This window comes from Quercus suber, unplaced genomic scaffold (genome assembly GCF_002906115.3).
Source record: "Quercus suber isolate HL8 unplaced genomic scaffold, Cork oak 2.0 scaffold_190, whole genome shotgun sequence".
NCBI lineage: Eukaryota > Viridiplantae > Streptophyta > Magnoliopsida > Fagales > Fagaceae > Quercus > Quercus suber.
Genome location: NW_027069648.1, coordinates 977,899 through 1,000,181, shown reverse-complemented (window position 1 = coordinate 1,000,181; position 22,283 = coordinate 977,899). Strand labels below are relative to the sequence as shown.

At 44.4% G+C, this 22,283-nt stretch overlaps 3 protein-coding genes across 3 annotated transcripts; 2 read left to right on the top strand and 1 right to left on the bottom strand.

The window, feature by feature from the left end:
- The first annotated feature begins 889 nt into the window (after positions 1-889).
- On the top strand, positions 890-5,857 carry LOC136069804 (uncharacterized). Its single transcript, XM_065778789.1, has one exon. It carries the CDS (start codon positions 890-892, stop codon positions 5,855-5,857), a length of 4,968 nt encoding a protein of 1,655 aa, XP_065634861.1.
- A 1,251-nt stretch (positions 5,858-7,108) lies between these two features.
- On the bottom strand, positions 7,109-10,282 carry LOC136069801 (uncharacterized). Its single transcript, XM_065778779.1, has 3 exons — positions 8,245-10,282; positions 7,761-8,164; positions 7,109-7,680 (listed from the first exon to the last, which is right to left on the bottom strand). Exons 1-3 carry the CDS (start codon positions 8,453-8,455, stop codon positions 7,141-7,143), a joined length of 1,155 nt encoding a protein of 384 aa, XP_065634851.1. The 5' UTR covers positions 8,456-10,282; the 3' UTR covers positions 7,109-7,140.
- An 11,096-nt stretch (positions 10,283-21,378) lies between these two features.
- Positions 21,379-21,891, top strand: LOC112010669 (uncharacterized mitochondrial protein AtMg00310-like). The gene has a single exon (XM_024043017.1). The coding sequence runs from the start codon at positions 21,379-21,381 to the stop codon at positions 21,889-21,891; it is 513 nt and encodes a 170-aa protein (XP_023898785.1).
- The last annotated feature ends 392 nt before the right edge of the window (positions 21,892-22,283 follow it).

Sequence of the window (22,283 nt, the reverse complement as noted above, 5' to 3'; positions counted from 1 at the left end):
GGAAAAATCTCTTAAGCCCAAGTAGACGGATCCATCGTTTGCACGGCCCTATATGGACGGACCTATTGTGAACGGGCCGGACACAGACGGGCTGAATTATGCTAGGCTAGATTATCCATGGGCCTGTTGAGCCCCTAAGGAGGGATATTTTGGCCCATTCTCGTAAGAGCCCAAATAGAGTCCTTGCGCTAGTAGGACTTCGGAGATCTGGTATACTTGGTAAAAATCTTCCGCGTAAGGAGGAGACTTGTTCATCACGTTTTGGACTCCATAGGAAGAGTCCTATAAGGAAAAGACTTCCGCATCAAGGAAGGGATGTCAATCTCAAGCCACTATAAAAGCCCCAATACCCTCATAAGCCAAGGTACGCATAATTAACCCTCTCTAGCACTCTAGAGTTGTGAGCACTCTTTCTGACTTGACCTTCGGAGGGTATTTGGCCGGCACCACACCGGTGCTCTCTATTAGGTCCTCTTTTTTCTGTGCAGGTGTCGTCTCGAGGGTGCGAGCATTGTGCAACCCACTGTTGATATTTTCGGCATCATCAGTTGGCGCCGTCTGTGGGAAAACGCCTCTAAGTGATTAAGCCACATTATCGTTTCCCGGACCAAAAGGTTGCATGGTACTCACTCGCTCAATGGCAACTACTAATGACGTACAAGGAGAGGAACCACCCACGACTGCCCTCGAGAGACAAGTTCAAACTCTCGGTGCCGCCGTGGAGCGTCTCACCAAACGGAACCTCGACTTGGAAGAACAGCTGCGCCAGAAGAATGCAGCACTAAATGGCCGACCGGAAGATCAGGAAGGGACTAGTGCTCCAAACAGGAATCAGGAGAGACCTGAGGGCAGCCACGCCCCAAGCAGGCCGGAAGGGCAGCATGTGAGCATGCCATCCCTCACGGATGCGACTCCACCACATATAGCTGCAGAGATGCAGGCCATGAGGGAACAAATGGAGGTCATGATGAACGCCCTCAAGGGGCGAGTATCCAGTGACCTTGACGATCTGGTCAATCGTACCGATTCACCCTTCACTGCTGCCGTGAACTCTTTCCCCCTGCCCCACAAGTTTCGCATGCCGAATATAGATAGCTATGACGGGATGAAGGATCCTCTTGATCACCTGGAAACTTTCAAAACCTTGATGCATCTACAGGGGGTACCGGACGAAATCATGTGCAGGGCCTTCCCAACTACATTGAAGGGTTCCGCGAGGATCTGGTTCAGTCGGCTGACGCCGAACTCAATCAGCACTTTCAAGGAACTAAGCGCTCAGTTTACTTCGCACTTCATAGGAGGACACAGGTACAAGAAGTCTACAGCATGTTTGATGAGCATCAGGCAGAGAGAGGACGAGACGCTAAGATCTTACATAACCCGTTTCAATAAGGAAGCCCTCTCAATTGACGAAGCCGACGACAAGATACTGGTGGCAGCTTTCACGAACGGATTGCGGGAGGGCAAGTTTTTGTTCTCACTATACAAAAACGACCCCAAAACCATGTCGGAAGTACTCTACAGGGCCACCAAATACATGAACGCTGAAGACGCGCTGCTTGCGCGGGAGGAAAGGCCCAAGAAGAGAGACCGCCAGGCGGACATGCGCCAGGACCAAGGGCCGAAAAGACAGAGGACAGGGGACAGAAGGGACGACAGACGCTCGAAACCCCCGAGTGGAAGGTTCACTAGTTTCACTCCCCTGAACGCCCCGATTGACCAAGTCTTGATGCAAATCAAAGACGAGGAGAAGCTGACATTCCCGGGAAAACTGAAGAGCGACCCAAGTAGACGGTCGCGAGACAAGTATTGTCGTTTCCACCGAGACCATGGCCACGACACGGCCGAATGCTACGACCTAAAGCACCAGATTGAAGCTCTCATTAGACAAGGGAAGTTGCAGAAATTCATTAACAAGGAGAAGACGGACCATAATCGCCAAGAGCCAGCCCCCCGGAGGGACAACGAGCGTCCAAGACCCCCCGTGGGAGACATAAGGATGATAGTGGGGGGAACCGCATCTACTGGTTCTTCCAAAAAGGCTCGAAAAATGTACCTAAGATCGGTCCTGAACGTCCATATGACGAGCCCGGGGCACAACACCACACGGATGGGGAGCCCTGTTATAGGATTCACCGAAGAAGATGCAAGGAGGCTTCATCATCCGCACGACGATGCGCTGGTCGTCAGCATACGCGTAGGGGACTACAACGTCCATCGAGTGCTAATCGACAACGGCAGCTCAGCAGACATTCTATACTATCCAGCCTTCCAGCAAATGGGGATAGACAGAGCACGATTGGAGCCGGCAAGCGCTCCCCTTGTCGGCTTCGGAGGAACCAGGGTATTCCCAATAGGTTCTATCATCCTCCCGGTAACGGTGGGTGATTACCCGCAGGAACTCACTAGGAATGTAATGTTCCTCGTAGTGGATTGCTCATCCGCTTACAACGGTATCCTCGGACGACCTACGCTTAATTCATGGAAAGCAGTAACATCCACATACCACCTAATGATCAAATTCCCAACGGACTATGGGATTGGAGAATTGCGGGGAAATCAGGCAACCGCTCGAGAATGCTACATTGCCATGCTAGAAATGGAAGATCACCATCAAACGATGTGTCTAGAAGAACAGCGGACGGTCACGGAACCAGCTGAAGAGATGGAGATAGTAATACTCGACGAGTCCAAACCAGAGAAAACAACCAGAATTGGAACATTGGCCTGCCAACCTGTGCGCCAGGCCCTCGTGACCTTCCTCAGGAGAAACCAGGACATCTTTGCATGGAACCATGAAGACATGCCCGGAATCGACCCCTCCGTCATAGTCCACAAGCTAAGTGTGAACCCTTCAACCCCCCCGGTCAGGCAGAAAAAGCGAGTTTTTGCTCCTGAACGGGATAGAGCGATAGCGCAAGAGGTCGGAAAGCTACTGGAGGCAGGTTTTATAAGGGAAGTATATTACCCAGAGTGGTTGGCAAACGTGGTCATGGTCAAGAAGGCCAGTGGAAAGTGGCGGATGTGCGTCGACTTCACAGACCTTAACAAGGCATGCCCAAAGGATAGTTATCCCCTCCCACGGATAGATGCACTGGTCGACTCAACGGCCAGACACCAGCTCTTAAGTTTTATGGACGCCTTCTCGGGCTATAACCAAATCAAGCTGGAAGAACATGATCAGGAGAAAACATCCTTCGTCACCAGCCAAGGCCTCTTTTGCTACAAAGTGATGCCGTTCGGACTCAAGAACGCCGGGGCAACATACCAAAGATTAATGGACAAGATGTTCGCGCACCAGATTGGGAGAAACGTGCAAGTCTATGTTGACGACATGCTGGTGAAAAGCCGTTCCGAAAATGATCATCTAAGCGACCTCCAGGAGACATTCGACACCCTACGGTCATACAACATGAAGCTGAATCCGGACAAGTGTGCATTCGGGGTAACGGCGGGAAAATTCTTGGGTTTTATGGTGTCCCAAAGAGGAATAGAGATCAATCCAGAAAAAATACGGGCCATCATGGAGCTTGAACCGCCAAAAACGATTAAGGAGGTACAGAGTCTGAACGGCAGAGTTGCCGCCTTGAACAGGTTCGTTTCGAAAGCAACAGACAGGTGCCTACCTTTCTTCCGCGTATTGAAGAAATCATTCGAGTGGACGGAGGAGTGCCAGAAGGCATTTGAAGACCTAAAGAAATACCTTTCCTCACCACCTTTGCTCAGCCCGTCCAAACCAGGGGAAGATCTCTACTTATACCTGGCCGCTTCGCGGGTGGCAGTAAGCGCGGCCCTGGTAAGGGAAGAGGAAGGGGCTCAGCGGCCCGTCTATTTCGTAAGCAGAGGGTTCAGAGGGGCTGAAGAAAGATACCCCCACATGGAGAAGCTGGCCTTCGCGCTGATAACCGCAGCTCGAAAACTGAAACCGTACTTTCAAGCCCACAGCATCATCGTCCTAACGAATCAACCCCTAAAAAGGGCATTGAGCAGCCCCGAAGCAGCCGGACGGATGGCCCTGTGGGCAATAGAACTGAGCGAGTTTGACATACACTACCGTCCGCGAACCGCAATAAAAGGCCAAGCCATAGCTGATTTCATCGCCGAATATACGCAAACAGGGGAGCAAGGGCCACAAGCCCTCAGACTATGGAATATCCACACGGATGGATCATCAACCAGGATAGCGGGGGGCGCCGGGGTAGTAATTCAAACCCCTGACGGAGACATAATCGAGTGCATGATTCGTTTGGACTTCCCGACGACCAACAATGAGGCCGAGTATGAGGCATTACTGGCAGGAATAGACCTAGCGAAAGCAGCAGGCGCAGAGGCCATGGTTATTCATTGCGACTCGCAGGTGGTAGTCAATCAGATTAATGGCACCTATGAATGCAAGGGGGATAAAATGAAGAAATACCTAGAAGAAGTCAGAAGACGGATCAACTCCCTCCAGGTCACATTCGTCCAGATCCCAAGAGAGGAGAATGAATATGCTGACCGGCTCGCAAAAACCGCCTCCGCAGTGACCATGACGACCCCCGATCGGGTGTTATCCTTCATCCAATACTCCTCAATCATTGACGGTGAGTCGGAAGTGCAGGAAGTAAATCCAGAGTACGATTGGACCACACCCCTATTAGCCTACCTAAAGGAAGGCACGCTCCCGGACAGCAAGGACGCAGCCAGAAAGTTGAAGGTGCAGGCTTCGCGGTTCATAATGATCAATGACATTTTATACAAAAGGGGATTCTCACGACCATATCTAAGGTGTTTGGGTCACAAGGAGGCAAACTATGTAATGAGAGAGGTCCATGAAGGCATCTGCGGAAACCATTCGGGGGCGCGATCTCTGGTACACAAACTGATCCGGGCTGGATACTATTGGCCCACGATGCAGAAGGACGCGCAAGCCTATGTCAGGGTCTGCGACAAATGTCAGAGGTTTGGTAACCTAATTAGGCAACCGACCGAAGAACTGACCCCCATGACGGCCCCTTGGCCATTTGCCCAATGGGGACTAGACATCATGGGACCTTTTCCGACGGCTGCGCGACAGCTAAAATTCTTAGTGGTAGGGATCGACTACTTCACCAAGTGGGTCGAAGCGGAAGCGCTAGCAACTATCACGGAAAGGAACATCAGAGGTTTCGTATGGAGGAATATCATATGCAGATTCGGGATACCAAGGGTCCTCATCTCCGACAATGGGAAACAGTTCGACAATAAGGCGTTCCGAGATTTTTGCTCAGAGTTAGGCATAAGGAATCATTACTCGTCGCCCGCGCATCCACAGGCGAATGGCCAAGTCGAAGTCACGAACCGGTCCTTGCTCAAAATAATCAAGACCCGGCTCGAGGGGGCAAAAGGTATATGGCCCGATGAGTTACCAAGTGTCTTATGGGCATATCGCACGACGGCGAGAACGCCGACGGGGGAAACACCTTTCAGACTGACATACGGTAGCGAGGCCGTCATCCCAGCAGAAATAGGTCTTACAACCTATCGAGTGGAGAGCTACGATGGAGGCAAGAATGAAGAAGCTTTGCGACTGCAGCTAGACCTAGTCGACGAAGCCCGGACTACAGCTGAACAGAGGATAGCTCGATACCAAAATCTCATGGCAAAATACTACAACTCCAAAGTCAGACACAGAGACTTCCAGATCGGAGACCTTGTGCTTCGGAAGGTTATAGGAGCAGCTAAAGATCCCTCACAAGGAAAACTTGGTCCAAACTGGGAAGGGCCATACAAGATCTCGTCTTGGCAGAGAAAAGGAACCTATCATCTCGAAACCATGGACGGACGGAGACTGCAGCACCCGTGGAACACTGAGCATCTACGGAGGTATTATCAGTAGATGCAGCAAGAAGAGATATTCACCCACCGCAAGCATTCCAGCTTATATCTAAAGTTTTTAGTAGTTTTTATTTTCTGAAGAACAATTTTAACTTTTTCAATGTTTTACTTTGAACAAACCTCTCTACTAGCGCCTTTTTAAGCCTAAAGGGGGCAGGCACCATTTTCCTATAAAGACCTCTTTCAGGTAACAAAGTGTACTTTGCCGAAACTGTTTTGTATCATAAGTCCCGAAGGCCGTCCACAAAAATGGACGGACCATCCCAAGTATAAATCCGTACAATAAACGGATCGACAAAACCGTCCACCAAATGGACGGACCATCCCAAGAGGATGAAAACTTAAGTCCATATAATGGACGAACCAGTTAAACCGTCCACCTAATGGACGGACCATCCCAAGAGGATGAAAACTTAAGTCCATATAATGGACGAACCAATGAAACGATCCACAAGGTGGACGGACCATCCCAATAGGATGGAAACCTAAGTCCATGTAATGGACGAACCAATAAAACTGTCCACAAGATGGACGGATCATCCCAAGAGGATGAAAAATAAAACTGTCCACAAGGTGGACGGATCATCCCAAGAGGATGAAAAATGAAACCATCCACAAGGTGGACGGATCATTCCAGGAGGATGAAAACTTAAGTCCATAAATGGACGGACAAATGAAACCATCCACAAGGTGGACGGATCATCCCAGGAGGATGAAAACTTAAGTCCATAAATGGACGGACAAATGAAACCATCCACAAGGTGGACGGATCATCCCAAGAGGACAAGGACCATCCTATAAGGACTAAAAGCCACTAGGCCAAATAGTAGACGGACTTGAAAAGGATCAGACGGACTCCACAAACTCCGTACAATAAGCGAACCCAAGATAACATCCGCTAAACGGACAGACCTCACAAAAAAAAAAAACGAAGTGCGATACCCAACGGATTGGCACAAAGCATAGCCTACCTGACGGTTGGTTTCAAATTATGCAGAAAAAGCATGTTCAATAAACAAACCGACATGATGGATGGATTCAAATCGTACATGACGGACATGTTCGAACCATTCAATAGCAAATAGTGTGGGGGACGTACTATAATAAACAGGACGGACCTCAATTAAGCATAAAAATACGTTAAAAAAGTGCATTCCACAGAAATGACGGACTTAGTTTATAAAAAGCATGACAGTCAATGTATAAATAAACCCCGTAAAACATGACGGGTGTCATAAATTGTTCCAAAAAAAAAAAAAATTTTACAAAATAGAGCTGGCATAATCAAGCTCCGTCTTCTTCTACATCTGGACGGTCCCCAGCATCTTTGACCTTGCTATCCACAGCGGTATGATCCAAGGGAGCTTCACGGACGACGCCATCCTCATCAAAAAGAGCGTCGGTATCCTCCGTCTGAGCAGGCTGGGCAGTAGACGGCTCCGGGGCAGAGACGGAAACGGCAGACAAGTCCAGGTCAGGATATAATCTCCTCACCTGACGGAGGGCATCGTCAAACCCGTCATTGTAGACTACACTCAGCTCCGCGATAACCTCGCTGGAGTCACGGTACTCTCGTACGGCTTCCTCCTTGGCATGACGGACCTCGTTGTCTTTGTCCACTAAGGCTTTTTTCAGGTTTTCAACCATCTGAACGGCCTCATCCCGGGCCGTCTCGGCCATCCCCAGCTTTTTCTCGTGAGTGATCTTCCAGGCCTTCAGGTCGAGCAGATCCCCCTCCGTCACCTTGGCCTTCTCACGGAGTCGGCCAATGGTCGTCTCTTGATTAAGACACCGTCCCATGAGGCCCTTCGTCATGATCATAGCCTGAAGACGGTAAAAATAAGTTAGCAAAACATAAAGCAAGAAAGGGATGAACGGACGGAATAAGGTGGACGGATCATTACCTGGGCAATGCTGAAGAGGGCCGTCTCTCCCATCGCCTCCGTCGAGTGGTTCCCAAGATCCTCGAAGTCGTCGGTAGTGATGATCGACGACATCCTTTCCAAGGCATACTTGGAATCCTCGCGGAGCAAGACGGGTGGTTTCTTCTGCTCGCCTGGCTGACCCGTCATCAGCCCTTTGCCTTTACCGTGCTTGGACGGAGGGACTGACTTGCTCCCCTCAGCCATCAAGCCAAGGACTGGGTCCAAAGGAACCTTGGGCTGCTTAGACGGACCGTCACCCTTCATAGGCAGCTTCCGTTTTAGAGAGGGCTTGCTAGAGCCCGTCCCCATGGCGTCCGTCCCTTTTTTCTTGTTCTTCGCGGCTTGAAGTCTTATGGCCGCTCGTCTCTTGGCATCCTCCATCTCTGAAAAAAGGATGACGGATTATGGAGCAATAATAATAAAAAAAAAGAGAGTGAAAATGGCAAAAGGAGGACGGACTTACGCAGACGGGTCGTTTTCTCGTACTTTAGGGCTGCCGGGGTGGGTTCAGGACCGTCGCAATACCAATGAATAGTATTGAGGTTGACGAGCTTGGCCCACGTCCTCTCCTCTGGAGTTGTCTTGGAAAAAATCTTTTCAAGGAAACTAAACTCCTCGAGTGTAACTTGGGGACGCCGTCGAACTGCAAAATAGAAGACGGAGGTTAAAAACATTACAATTTACATAAATGAACGGAGTGGTTTACAACGGACCATACCAGATGAGTTTAAAATGCCCCAAACTGTGTCGACGGGCATGAAGTCCGTCTCCCCTGCATGACTCATCCAGTCGTCTCCTTCCATGAAGAAGTAACGACTCTTCCAGTCCCTGTTTGAGTCCGGGGTCTCGTAGATAACTTTCAGAACGGGACTCCTAGGGACGAAGCTATACATGCCCCTTGACTTATCTATTTCGTCTGGACGGTAGCAATGAAGGAACTCTCTTACTGTGAGCCTCCTCGCTCCGTCCGACATGGCTCCGTACAGGACCTCCATGGCAATAAAGACCCTCCAGGCGTTTGGGGATACCTGGCTGACGGATATGCCTAGGTAACTTAAGAGTTCGCGGTGTAGTGAACTCAATGGGAACCGTAACCCAGCCTTTAACACCGACTCGTACACGCCCACTCCGTCCACTCCTTCGTAATAACACTTCTCCGACTTGTAAGGTAGACGGATTGGGATATGGTCAGGAATTTGGTAGCGGTCCCTTATTGTGTTGAAGTGACCCTCCTTGATGGTCGACATAAAAGCGTGGACCGTCCACTCTGGGGGCAAGATGAACTCCCTAAGTCCATCAACCCCTACGACGGACCCCACTATTTGTTCTTCGTCATCTGGAACCTCCTGGGCTTCAATCATCTCCAGGCCCTCATATGTTGAGGACGAGGAAGATGACGACGGACTACTCTCGCTTGAGACGTCGTGGTCTTTGGGACCTGACGGATATATCCCCTCGTAGTCCGCCCCGTCGGGAACGACCGACTGGTTACTTGACGCACTAGACATTTCCTACATATAATTAAAAAGCCTAAGACTCTGACGGGTTGGAGATAACGACGGACTCATTAAAGTGCGAATAAAGAAAAAAGGAAGGACGGATATAAGATAACTCACCAGGAACTTGTAGTTGGATACGACGAGTGACGGATACTTGAGTGAACGGGTTGTGCTCTGACAGACGTGACGGACTCGCTCTGACAAATCTCTTCCAGCAGCAAGTGGAGAAATGAGAGGCGGAGGCCTAATATTTATACTGAGAGTGCACGGAAGACGAAGCGACGCCTCGTTCCAAAACAACAGCCACTAACAAATTGACATTTGGCACAACGCATTAATGCACCAGCCCCTGACTCAGCATTGTACGGATGAAAAATTACAGACAGGCTACCGAGTTTTAAATCCTTCACCCCATGGGTCCGTACATATGTGCTGACGGACCCATCGGGTGAGGGGGCAGCTGAAAGGGGAAAAATCTCTTAAGCCCAAGTAGACGGATCCATCGTTTGCACGGCCCTATATGGACGGACCTATTGTGAACGGGCCGGACACAGACGGGCTGAATTATGCTGGGCTAGATTGTCCATGGGCCTGTTGAGCCCCTAAGGAGGGATATTTTGGCCCATTCTCGTAAGAGCCCAAATAGAGTCCTTGCGCTAGTAGGACTTCGGAGATCTGGTATACTTGGTAAAAATCTTCCGCGTAAGGAGGAGACTTGTTCATCACGTTTTGGACTCCATAGGAAGAGTCCTATAAGGAAAAGACTTCCGCATCAAGGAAGGGATGTCAATCTCAAGCCACTATAAAAGCCCCAATACCCTCATAAGCCAAGGTACGCATAATTAACCCTCTCTAGCACTCTAGAGTTGTGAGCACTCTTTCTGACTTGACCTTCGGAGGGTATTTGGCCGGCACCACACCGGTGCTCTCTATTAGGTCCTCTTTTTTCTGTGCAGGTGTCGTCTCGAGGGTGCGAGCATTGTGCAACCCACTGTTGATATTTTCGGCATCATCACAAACTTAGCCCATAAAGAGAAGACTATTGAAGAATGTTCACTCACACTGTTAGGTAGATTCCTAACTAACAGACCATACAGCTAGAGAGCAGCAAAAACACTACTACCATCTGTGTGGAAGCTTGGAAATGACTTGAGGACCATGGATGTGGGGGAAAGGGCTGTTTCAATTTCAATTTAAGCTGGAGAGCCAATTAACTTGGGTATTACATAATAGCCCTTGGAGTTTTGACAACAAGCTTTTAGTTCTCAGACGATAGGAAAGGGGTATGACGGCAAACTCGGTCACCTTCCCAACCCTTCCTATATGGGTTCAAGTATGGGGTTTACCATTTGACTTGATAAACGAAGAAGCGGGGTGGGAAATTGGAAAAGGGTTAGGTCACGTGTACAAGGTGGACAACAAAACTTTCCTATCGGAACAAGCTCGATTCATTAGAATTCAAGTTGGGATCCCTCTGGAAAAGCCGATTCGTCGAGGGGGATGGGTTGCAAATCCTGAGGGAGATCAGGTGCGAGTTGGCTTCAAGTATGAATGGCTAGTGGGATTATGCTACCAATGTGGTAAGCTCGGCCATGAGGTGAAGGATTGTTCAGTTCAGGGGTCCTCACAGCAAGTGGAAAAGCCATATGGAGATTGGCTAAGAGTAGGTTTTCGCCGGAAGGAGATGGGAGTAGAACAGACAAAACCCAACGCGCCACCACCTGCACCGGCACTGGAACCACCACAGATCCATACGGTTGCAATTAATTCCCATGATGAGGTGGTGGAAAATATGGGAATTAATGGCAATCATGAAAGGAGTTGTAACAGCTTAGGGAGAAAGTGCCCACATCAATCTCAGGTAACGTTTGCTCAGGAAATCCGGGTCGGTAAGGAAGTAAATAGAGAGCATTTATGGGGAGCGAAATTCTCGGCACCAGACAACATTAATGGGGTGAATAAAGAGTAGGTGGGAATAATGGGCAAGGAGATTACCGGTTTAGGAACAGCTGCCTCATAAGCGTTGAATTCAACGCTAATCAATGTGCCTATAAATTATGAGAAATAGCAAACACATGCTGACCAATCAATTTGCATACAACAGCCACGTGAGGAGTCATTTGTTTTGGGAAAGCATGGTCAGTCACGTGAGGCACCAACTAATGCAACCTGGAAAAGAATCCAACGCCCCCAAAAATCAAAAACAAACCCTAGCCACCAAAATTTATGTGGCACAAAGAAAGCTCAATTTGGAGTCACGGGCTGTGATGAAGAAAAAATCCAGAATGCAAAAAGAAATAAAAAAAAATGGAAGGAAAGAATGAAAACCCCAACAACCCAATGGTGGAGGCTGCTAGGCAGCTTCACCGAGAACAACAAAGCTCATGAGTTGGAATTGTCAGGGGCTTGGGAACCAATGTGCAATGGGTGTACTCTCACACTTAGTACGGGAAAAAGCTCCTAAAATTTTGTTTCTAATGGAAACAAAATGATCTTTAGAAGAGATGAGGTGGATTCAAAATGACTTACCCTATCGAGGTATGTTTGTGGTACCTAGTGTTCGACGCAGTGGAGGCCTTGCTTTGCTCTGGATGGAGGAGATTGATTTGCATATCCAAACCTTCACCTTAAACCATATTGATGCTCTCATAATGGATGACCCAGCAAACCCTTGGTGATTGACAGGATTCTATGGCTGGCCGGAGGAACAAAGGAAGCAAGAATCATGGAAACTCCTAAAACACCTCCACTTCAAACACTCTGTCCCATGGCTATGCTTTGGGGATTTCAATGAAATCCTTCAATCAGAAGAGAAGAAAGGCGGACTGTGTTAGGACATATGTGGGTTCACTTGTTAAATAACATATGTCATTCTTTTATGTAATTGGCTAATCGTTTGACAAAATGCACTCAACTTGTAATTGGGTAGTTGTAGATGTTTTTAATACTTCAAGAAACAAGGTTTCAAGATCAAGTGTTGAAGTCATCAAATCTATCCAAGAAACATGCTGAAAAAGTGTTGAATCATTAAATCTCGACACCTGCTCGATAGCTTCTATCTGTCGAGATTTATAAAATTAGATTTTCTGATCTGATTTCTTGGGATTCGTGAATGTGTCTTTGGGCCTTCTTTTCTTCTAACCCTAGGCATATAAAAGGATTGTTTTAAGGGCCATTAAAGGGTTCACAAGTTGCACAAGCATTGAGCAAATTCTGTTCAAGCAAATTGTGACCGGAAACAAAGTTTTGCCCTAATTCATTTCTTCTAAAGAAGTTGCTGTGTATGTGCACCTTTGGGTTTTGTGACCAAGCATCTTCTTGATCTTCATCATGGATGAACTGAAGAACTTTGCAGCCAACAACTCTCTCTAAGTTGGTGATTGAAGTCGCGTACTGGGATCCGCGCAATTGGTTAGTCACGTACTTGGGAGCTGTGCATCAAAAGGGGAAACTGTCACTACAAAACAAGTCCAATTGGATATTGAGGTAATGGTTCAACTGTAGGTTGGTAAGGTACTTGAGATTCCTTTACTTGTAACCGCTTGTTGTGATAATAGTGAAGTTTCGGGAGTGGTGACCTGAAAATCACCCGATGGGGTTTTTGCCGTCAAGTTTTCTCCATTCGTAAATAAATCACCGTGTTATTTATTTTCTGCTGCATAATTAGTTTATTGGTGATTTGTTTGTACTACCACGTGTTTGCATGTTAAATTGATTAATTAATAATTTGACTAATTAAGTAATTAATTTAATCACAAAGGGTCAATACATTTTTGGCCTAACTATCATTAATCATACCTCCTTTATTTGATGGCACTAACTATGCATACTGGAAAGTATGCATGAGAGCTTTCTTGTAGTTATTAGATGAGAAAGTGTGGCAAGCTGTAGAGATTGGCTGGACCAAGCCAAAAGAAGTGCCGGCCAATTGGGATGAAGTAAAGATCAAGGCGGCAAACTTCAAGAGCAGAGCATTGAATGCCTTATTCAGTGCAATCACCAATGAGGAGTTTAAGAAGATATCCTCCACAAAAACTGTAAATGAAGCATGGACCATCCTCTAGACAACCTATGAGGGTACAAAGGGTGTCAAGGATTCAAAACTTTAAAGGCTCACTACAAGCTTTAAAGAAATAAAGATGGAGGAGGATGAGTCATTCGATGAGTTCTATGCCAAGCTTAAGCACGTAGTGAACTCAGCCTTCACTTTTGGAGGAACCATTCTTAAACCCAAGATTATGAGGAAAGTGCTCAGATCTCTACCCGAGAGATTCCATGCAAAGATTATAGCAATCAAAGAATTAAAGGATATTGACAAGATTCCTTTGACTGAGTTGGTTGGAAACTTGCACACCTACGAGCTAGGACTATCTAGGATTGGCAAGTCGGGTAAAGGCAAGAGCATGGTCTTAAAGGCAAAGAGTAATGACACAGATGAGTCCTCCGATGATGAAAATTTCAAGATGAAGTCCTACATTACAAGGCAATTCAAGAAGTTTATGAAGAATGTCAATGAAAGGAACTTCGACAAGGATTGCAGGCAATCTAGTTCTACCCAGTTTAAAAGCCAAGACAAAGGAAAGAAGGATGCAAGGGATGGCGATTAGTACACTGTTCCCACAGGACCTAAGTGCTTTGGGTGCATGGCTTCGATCACATGAAGAAAGAATGCCCCACATATCTCAAGAGCATTGGGAAGAGTAAGGCACTTGCTACAATCTTGGTTGACATTAAGTCTGAAGATGATTCTGACAATGAGGATGACGGAAATGTCTTCACTACCACAGTCAATCCTACTGAAGGGATTGTTGAAGATGTGGAAGAAAAAGAAGAATTGGTGGATTCTAAGTTTGAGAAGATGAATGATCAAGATGATATCCATGCAGCCTATAAGAAGCTTTACAAGCTCTCTGAGAAACATGATAGGTAGTCTTCTTTACCTTACTGCTAGTAGACCTGACATTAATTACAGTGTTAGTGTGTGTGCCAGATATTAGGCTAACCCCAAAGAATCACATATGACTACTTTAAAAAAAATTATAAACTATGTCAAAACCATTGCTGAGTTCGGTGTGTGGTATAGTAAGGACACAAATGATGTCTTAGCGGGGTACTCTGATGCTGATTAGGCTGGCAATGCTGATGATAGAAAGAGTACTTTGGGGGGTTGTTTTTATGTGGGTAACAATCTTGTCTCTTAGATAAATAAAAAGAAGAACTCCATCTTTTCATCTACTGTAGAAGCTGAATACATCGCTGTCGGTAGCTGTTGCACCCAACTCCTCTGGATGCAAAAACTTCTTCATGATTATAGTATTTGTCAAGAGCATTTCACTATTTACTGTGACAATACTAGTGCCATCAATATCTCTAAAAACCCGGTTCAACATTCTCGAACCAAACACATAGAGATTCGACATCACTTCATTAGGGAGCTTGTCGAAGATGGTACTCTTACTCTTGAGTTTATCCACACTGATGATCAAAAGGCTGACTTGTTCACCAAACCTTTTGACAGCAAACGTTTTGAGTTCCTTCGTCAAAACATTGGTGTCATCTCCATAGATTGATCTCCTTCTCTTGTCCTTGTTCCTCAAGCATTTGCATCTAGTTTTATGCTTTACTTTGTTTAACATATTTTTTTTTGTTTATTTTCAGCTTTGTTTGTTTTGTTTTTAATATAAAAATAAGTAAAAAAAATTGAAAAATCAGAAAAATACAAAAACATTGTTTGTTTTGTGTACCTTGAATGGCCATTGAAATAAAGTTCTCTAAATCTTGTATCTCTTATAGTTTAGATGAGCATCTCTATGCATAACTAAGCAAGTGAGCTTTGTAGCTCTTGTTTGTAATGAGTAAGATTAAGTTATCTCTTGAACTTAACACTCGTATCACTCTTTTTGACGGGTAGGACTAAAAAATCCTAAGAGAAATGCATAAATAATCATCTCACCACTGTTGCCCGCCAATCATAATATGACACCTGTATGCTTCGGCATACCAAAAGTGCAGTGTCAAATGCTTAACATCTTGGGTATTTCTTTTCTCTCTTTCATATGCCCATGCATGATATGCTAAAATAAAAGAAAATATGCAAAGAAAAAAAAATAAAAAAAAGATAAAAAAAAAAAATGCTTCAAATATGATTGCTAGAGTGTATTCTAGAAGATGTGGGAGTTATAGGATATACTTCGAAGGTGATAGTCTCCATCAAACAGTTATGATTGTGTGTGAGTTAAAGTGATTTTCTCATATCTCAAATCGTTATAATATGTATACACATATGCAATCTTGCGATGTTTTTCACACACAACATGCAATATTCTTTGCTACTCTTGATACATGTGCAAATATAATGTGATTTGACCATCACAAGGTTTTACATGTGCTAATGTATGCTCACTAAATTGTCTTGACTCATTTTTGAAATATAAAATTGGTTAGACTTGTTTAGTGTGTGTGTGTGTGTGTGTGTGTGTGTGTGTTTGAAGATCCACGTGCTTATATTTTCTGGTGAGAAATGATTTTGAGAGCTTAATATGTTGTTTGGATCAGTGGTTGAGTTGTATGTTGGATTGCATTCATGTCTGTGTTTTTCTCTTCTCAAAAAACTGTTTTGAAAAGCTGTCTCGACACCTCCTCGATACCTAACTATCTGTCAAGCTTCTTAAGCCTTTTTTTATCGCAATCTCGACACCTTCTCGACACTTGGTGGATCGATCGAGAAAGCTCCTGCCTCCTCGATAGCTTCTCGACACCTTCTCTTCTTGTGTCTGATATTTTGTTCCTCGACACTTGCATCTATCGAAGGCCTTTTTGCTCGTCACCTACCTCAATAGATGTCTCGATACCTCTCGACACCTCAGTTGTCGAGATTTACAGAGGAATCTATATAAGCTCCTCATGCGATCCGCCTCTCATTTCTATCGATCTCCTTCTCGATAGCTCTCTATTTTCTCTCCTAAACTCTCTCATCTCACTCCATACTTGCTCCTCAAGGTTTCTTCAAGCATTTTTCAAGTTTTTCTATACTTGGTAAGCTTCTAATCTCTCATTCTTCATGCATTTCATGTTTTGAAACGTTTTGGGGTTTTTTGAAAAATTTTAGGGTTTTTCAAAATTGATGAGTGTTTCTCGAAATTTTGGGTTGGGTTTTCATTTAAATATGATTAAAACCTCATACATTGCATCACATATGCATTAGAACTGCATTTTCATGCATTTAGATGTGTGCAATATGCTTGTGTGCTGGTAGGATTGGATTAGGCTGAACCCATGATTTTTTTTCTTTTGCATGTCACATGTTCGTGTATTCCCTATGCATACGTACTTTCTTTTTGATATATTTGATATATTTGAATTGCTTGAGACTTTTCTGATTGTCTTTCTTTCTCTCCCTCTCTTTCTGTTTACGTTAGTAGTGTCTATGGCACAAAAACGTAAATATGCTTCGTCCCAGAACCCTTTGTGTTCTACGACATCTTCATCTTCTAATCCTACTCCTTTTAACATTCGGTTCCATGATGAGGATGCTCGTAAGGCTTTCTTGGAGAACTTCTCTAGATGAGGTGTTTATTCGAAACGCCAAGTCATTTTGGCGGACTTCGCTGACACTGACCGTCCTTCTGTCATTCAAAATCAGGGATGGGAGTCGCTGTGTGACGTCTCGGTCAATTGTCCTCTCATGTTTATTCAGGAGTTTTACTCCAACATGCACGGGATTGATCATTCAGTACCTCTTTTTTTCACTCGCATTTAAGGTACGCGCATTCCTGTCACACCGCAACTTGTTGCGGATGTGCTTCGAGTTCTTAGGATAGAGCATCCTGACTATCCTAGCTATGAGCGTCTATGGATTGTGTCCAAAGATAAGCTCATGGCTGCTTTTTGTGAGAACCCTGTTGACTGGGGTGAGCGTCAGTATACACCATGTAAGTCTTTTGCTAAAAGCCCTCGCTTTATGAACATGGTGATGATTTTTGTATTCCATCCACTCTCTTACTACAACTCCATCACAGAGCCTCATGCTCGGTTTTTGTTATCTCTTCTTGAGCATCTTACCATAGATTTTCTTCCCATTTCATTCTTTCTATCATAGATGTTCCTTTAGATTCGGCGTTTCATGATAAGCTCATCTTTCCTTCCGCTATCACGAGGATCTTACGCCATTTTTCTATCCCTTTTCTTGTGTCCAACCATTTCACACACATTTGTGCCATAGACATCGTTACCGTAAAACATAGTGCAGCGCAGTTTAGGTCGTGACAGCCGAATTCCACTCTTCCTTCTCGTCCGATTCCATCTCGTTCAGCTCCATCCACATCCGTTCCCTCCACTTCCATGGGCGATGTATCATTTAGAGACATCATGGCACAGCTACAACGCATAGATGCTCGTCTTGATACACTCTCTACTGAGTTGTATCAGGTGAACGTTCATGTCGGTCGTGTTGCACGACGGCAGGTGACTATGGCTGGCTTTGCTCTTGAGGCTTCTCCTCCACCACCTCCTCCAGTGGCTTCTGATTCTGATGCTGAGGATGATAATGATGATGGTGATAACGATGATGCTTCAGATGATGATGGAGATGCTAACTCTACCGATGAGATGTCTACTTGACACTCTTACCCTTTGTCACTCATGACAAGAATAGGGAGTAGTTTTGGATATTGAGAGTAGTCATACTTAGGGGGAGAGTAGTGTAGGACATTTTGTTAGGGGGAGAGTGTTGATTTGAGGGATGTAGTGAGGATTTGATGTATCTTTTTCTTTTCTACCTTATTAGATACATTGTTCTTGTACATTAGGTCTTGTAACCAGTTTTTACATACATTGTACTTATTTTTCTCTATATGTGGATGTATGTTTCTTTCACCTATCTCTACCTGTGTTTTTTCTTTCCTATCTTTATACACATGTTGCTTATACTTGTATGCAATCTATTATTTCCGTTTTACACAAAAATGCCTTGATAAGTTTTGTTTAAAGTGTTTCAGAAATACAGGTTGTCAAAATCTATTTGCCATAAACTCTCTTCTTGCAAAATTTTTCAAGAGTTTGTGTTAGGATAAATTTTATTGTATTCAACAAATGAATATGAGTTGTGTGATTTATGACTTCTCTCATATGTTCATTTGTTTGTTGTGGTTTTGTCACGGATTGCCAAAAGGGGAGATTGTTAGGACATATGTGGGTTCACTTGTTAAATAACATATGTCATTCTTTTATGTAATTGGCTAATCCTTTGACAAAATGCACTCAACTTGTAATTGGGTAGTTTTAGATGTTTTTAATACTTCAAGAAACAAAGTTTCAAGATCAAGTGCTGAAGTCATCAAGTCTGTCCAAGAAACAAGCTGAAGAAGTGTTGAATCATTAAAGCTTAACACCTGCTCGATATCTGCTAGACAGCTTCTATCTGTCGAGATTTATAAAATCAGATTTTCTAATCTGATTTCTTGGGATCCATGAATGTGTCTTTGGGCCTTCTTTTCTTATAACCCTAGGCATATAAAAGGATTGTTTTAAGGGCCGTCAAAGGGTTCACAAGTTGCACAAGCATTAAGCAAACACTGTTCAAGCAAATTGTGACCAGAAACAAAGTTTTGCCCTAGTTCATCTCTTTTGAAGAAGTTGCTGTGTATGTGCACCTTTGGGTTTTGTGATCAAACATTTTCTTAGTTTTCATCATAGATGAACTGAAGAACTTTGCAGCTAACAACTCTCTCTAAGTTAGTGATTGAAGTCGCGTACTGGGATCCACTCAATTGGTTATTCATGTACTTGGGAGCCGTGCATCAAAAGGGGAAACTGTCACTATAAAACAAGTCCAATTGGGTATTAAGGTAAAGGTTCAACTGTAGGTTGGTAGGGTACTTGAGATTCTTTTACTTGTAACTGTTTGTTGTGATAATAGTGGAGTTTCGGGAGTGGTGACTTGAAAATCACCTGGTGGGGTTTTTGCCGTCAGGTTTTTTCTATTCGTAAACAAATCACCGTGTTATTTATTTTCCGCTGCATAATTAGTTTATTGGTGATTTGTTTGTGCTACCACGCGTTTGCATGTTAAATTGATTAATTAATAATTTGGCTAATTAATTAATTAATTTAATCACAAGGGGTCAATACGTTTTTGGCCTATCAAACTGCCTAAACCGTTGGCCCCTATGCTGAACTTTCGGGAAGCTTTCTTGTATTGTGGATTGGTGGATTTGGGTTATCAGGGTAACATGTTTACATGGACTAACGGGCGTGATGATTTAGTGCAGGAATGATTGGATAGGGCATGCGCCACAATTGAATGGAGGGATAAATTTGCTCAAGTGCAAGTCACTCATCTAGAAGCATCTTATTCAAACCACAACCCAATTCTTGTCACCACCTACATTCGGCCTTACCTCACTTTGAAAAAGAAGATACCACATAGATTTAAGGAGAGATGGGCCACTCACCCTGATTGTGAAAATATCATTCAGGTGGCTTGGGATTCAATTGTTTCGAATGGAAGCCCAATGGCAAAGCTGTTTGAAAAAAATAAAAAGATGCCGATTTGCTCTTGTTGATTGGAGTCGACTTACCTTTGGAATTTCAAAACCACAAATGCAAGAAAAACAAAAAATGCTGGAAGAGTTGTGCTTGTAGAACAGAGACGAGAATTTAAGCTCCATCAAAAGCCTTAAAGCCGAAATCATAAACATCATCCACCAAGATGAGATTTTTTGGCATCAAAGATCCCGATCAATTTGGCTACCTGCTGGAGACAAGAACACAAAATATTTTCACAACCGTGCCAGCCAACGTCGAAGAAAAAACCATATCTCTGGAGTGTTTGATTCTGAAGAAAGGTGGTGCACTTCTGATGAGCAAATTGCCTAAGTAGCCGAATCATATTTCTAGGAATTGTTCTCCATGGCCCACCCACAAAACATGGAGTGTGTCTTACAATCAGTTCAAAGAAAAGTTGCCCCACAAATGAATAAGAGCCTCACCCATCCATACACTACTGATGAAGTTAGAATAGCGCTCTTTCAGATGCACCCATCAAAATCACCCGAATCGGGTGGTATGTCCCCTTTTTTCTTTTAGAAATATTGGCATATTGTAGGCAATGATGTTACTGAAACTATTTTATCTGTTTTAGATTTGCCCATATGTTGAAAAAAATGAACCACACACATATTGTCTTAATCCCAAAAAAGAAAGACCCAAAATACCTGGTAGACTATAGACCCATTAGCTTGAGCAATGTTGTGTCTCAAATAATTTCAAAGGTTATTGCTAATCGTTTGAAGCTTATCTTGCCTAATGTGATTTCTGACTCTTAGAGTGTCTTTGTGCCAAACCGTCTTATTACTGATAATACAACAGTTGCCTATGAGATTCTGCACAGAATGAGAAACAAAAGAAGAGGGAAAGTAGGTCCAATGGCGGTTAAGCTAGACATTAGCAAAGCCTATGATCGGGTGAAGTGGTCTTTTTTGCAGGGTATTATGCAAAAATTGGGGTTTGATCCAAGATGGGTGAAATTGGCCATGGAGACAGTCATTACAGCCTCTTATTCAGTCTTCATCAATGGAGAACCTAAGGGGTGGATCACTCAATCTAGGGGTATTAGGCAAGGAGACCCATTATCTCCTTACCTTTTCCTCCTCTGTGCCGAAGGCCTCTTGGTACTACTAAATAAGGCAGTTGAGAATCGGGTGATCAATGGAATTATGTCTAGCCAAAATGGGGTGTGCATCTCCCACCTCCTTTTTGCAGATGATAGTTTACTTTTTTGTTAAGCCACGATTGGAGAGTGTTAACAACTATTGAGTATTCTTGGTCAATATGAGGCTACGTCGGGACAAGCAATCAATCACCAAAAAACCTCCTTGTTTTTTAGCAAGAATACAAACCCTGAAATATGAAGATTGATCAAACAACAATTGAGGGCTAGAGTAATCACTAATAGTGACAAATACCTTGGTCTACCAATGACTTGTGGTAAATCAAGGGTAAACACCTTCAAAGAATTAGAAGAAAAAATTCACAAGTGTGTGTTAGGGTGGAAGGAGAAGTTTATATCGATGGTAGGCTGAGAGGTCCTTATAAAAACAATGGCACAAGCAATTCCTACATATGCCATGAGCCTTTTCAAGCTTCCCAAATCCATGTGTGACTCCATCAATTCCTTGCTAGCAAAATATTGGTGGGGACAAAATAAAGAGGAACAAAAGATCCATTGGATTAATTGGAAAAAACTATGCACAAGCAAGAAGGAAAGGGGGATGGGATTTAGAGATTTGCACGCATTCAACTTGGCTATGCTCTCAAAGCAAGCATGGAGACTAACCCAAGACACAAATTCCCTGTTTTACAAGGTGTATAAGGCTCGATACTTCCCTAATTGTTCATTCATGACAGTTCAATTGGGGAGTAACCCATCCTTTGTTTGGAGAAGCCTACTGGCAACAAGAGACATCATCTTCAATGGATCAAAGTGGTGGGTGGGAGATGGCAAAACAGTGGGGGTCTACACTCACAAATGGCTGTCTCACCCTCCAATTCCTCTTAATGAACATGCCCAAGACATAAAGGTCTATGAGCTCTTGGATGCTGAGTCTGGGTAATGGGACAGAGGAAAAATAGAGACTCTGTTTGCACTAAAAACAAGGCAGGAAATTTTGGCAGTACCGTTGAACCGCCTCAACTCTCCAGACTTGCTGATTTGGACAGAAAATGCAGCTGCAAAATTCACTGTTAAAACAGCTTATCGGCTTGCACTCCTTCTGAATAAGCAACCATGGGTAGAACACTCTTTAAGCCGTGCCTATAAGCCTGTTTGGAGCGGAATTTGGGCACTAAATGTACCACCAAAAGTCTGAACATTTTTATGGAGAGCTTGCTCGAATTGTCTTCCAACTAGGGAAAATCTCTATAGACGCCGAGTTCGAGTGGATACCAGATGTGATATCTGTCATCACCAGTCCGAGAATACAAGCCACATCTTATGGGAAAGCCC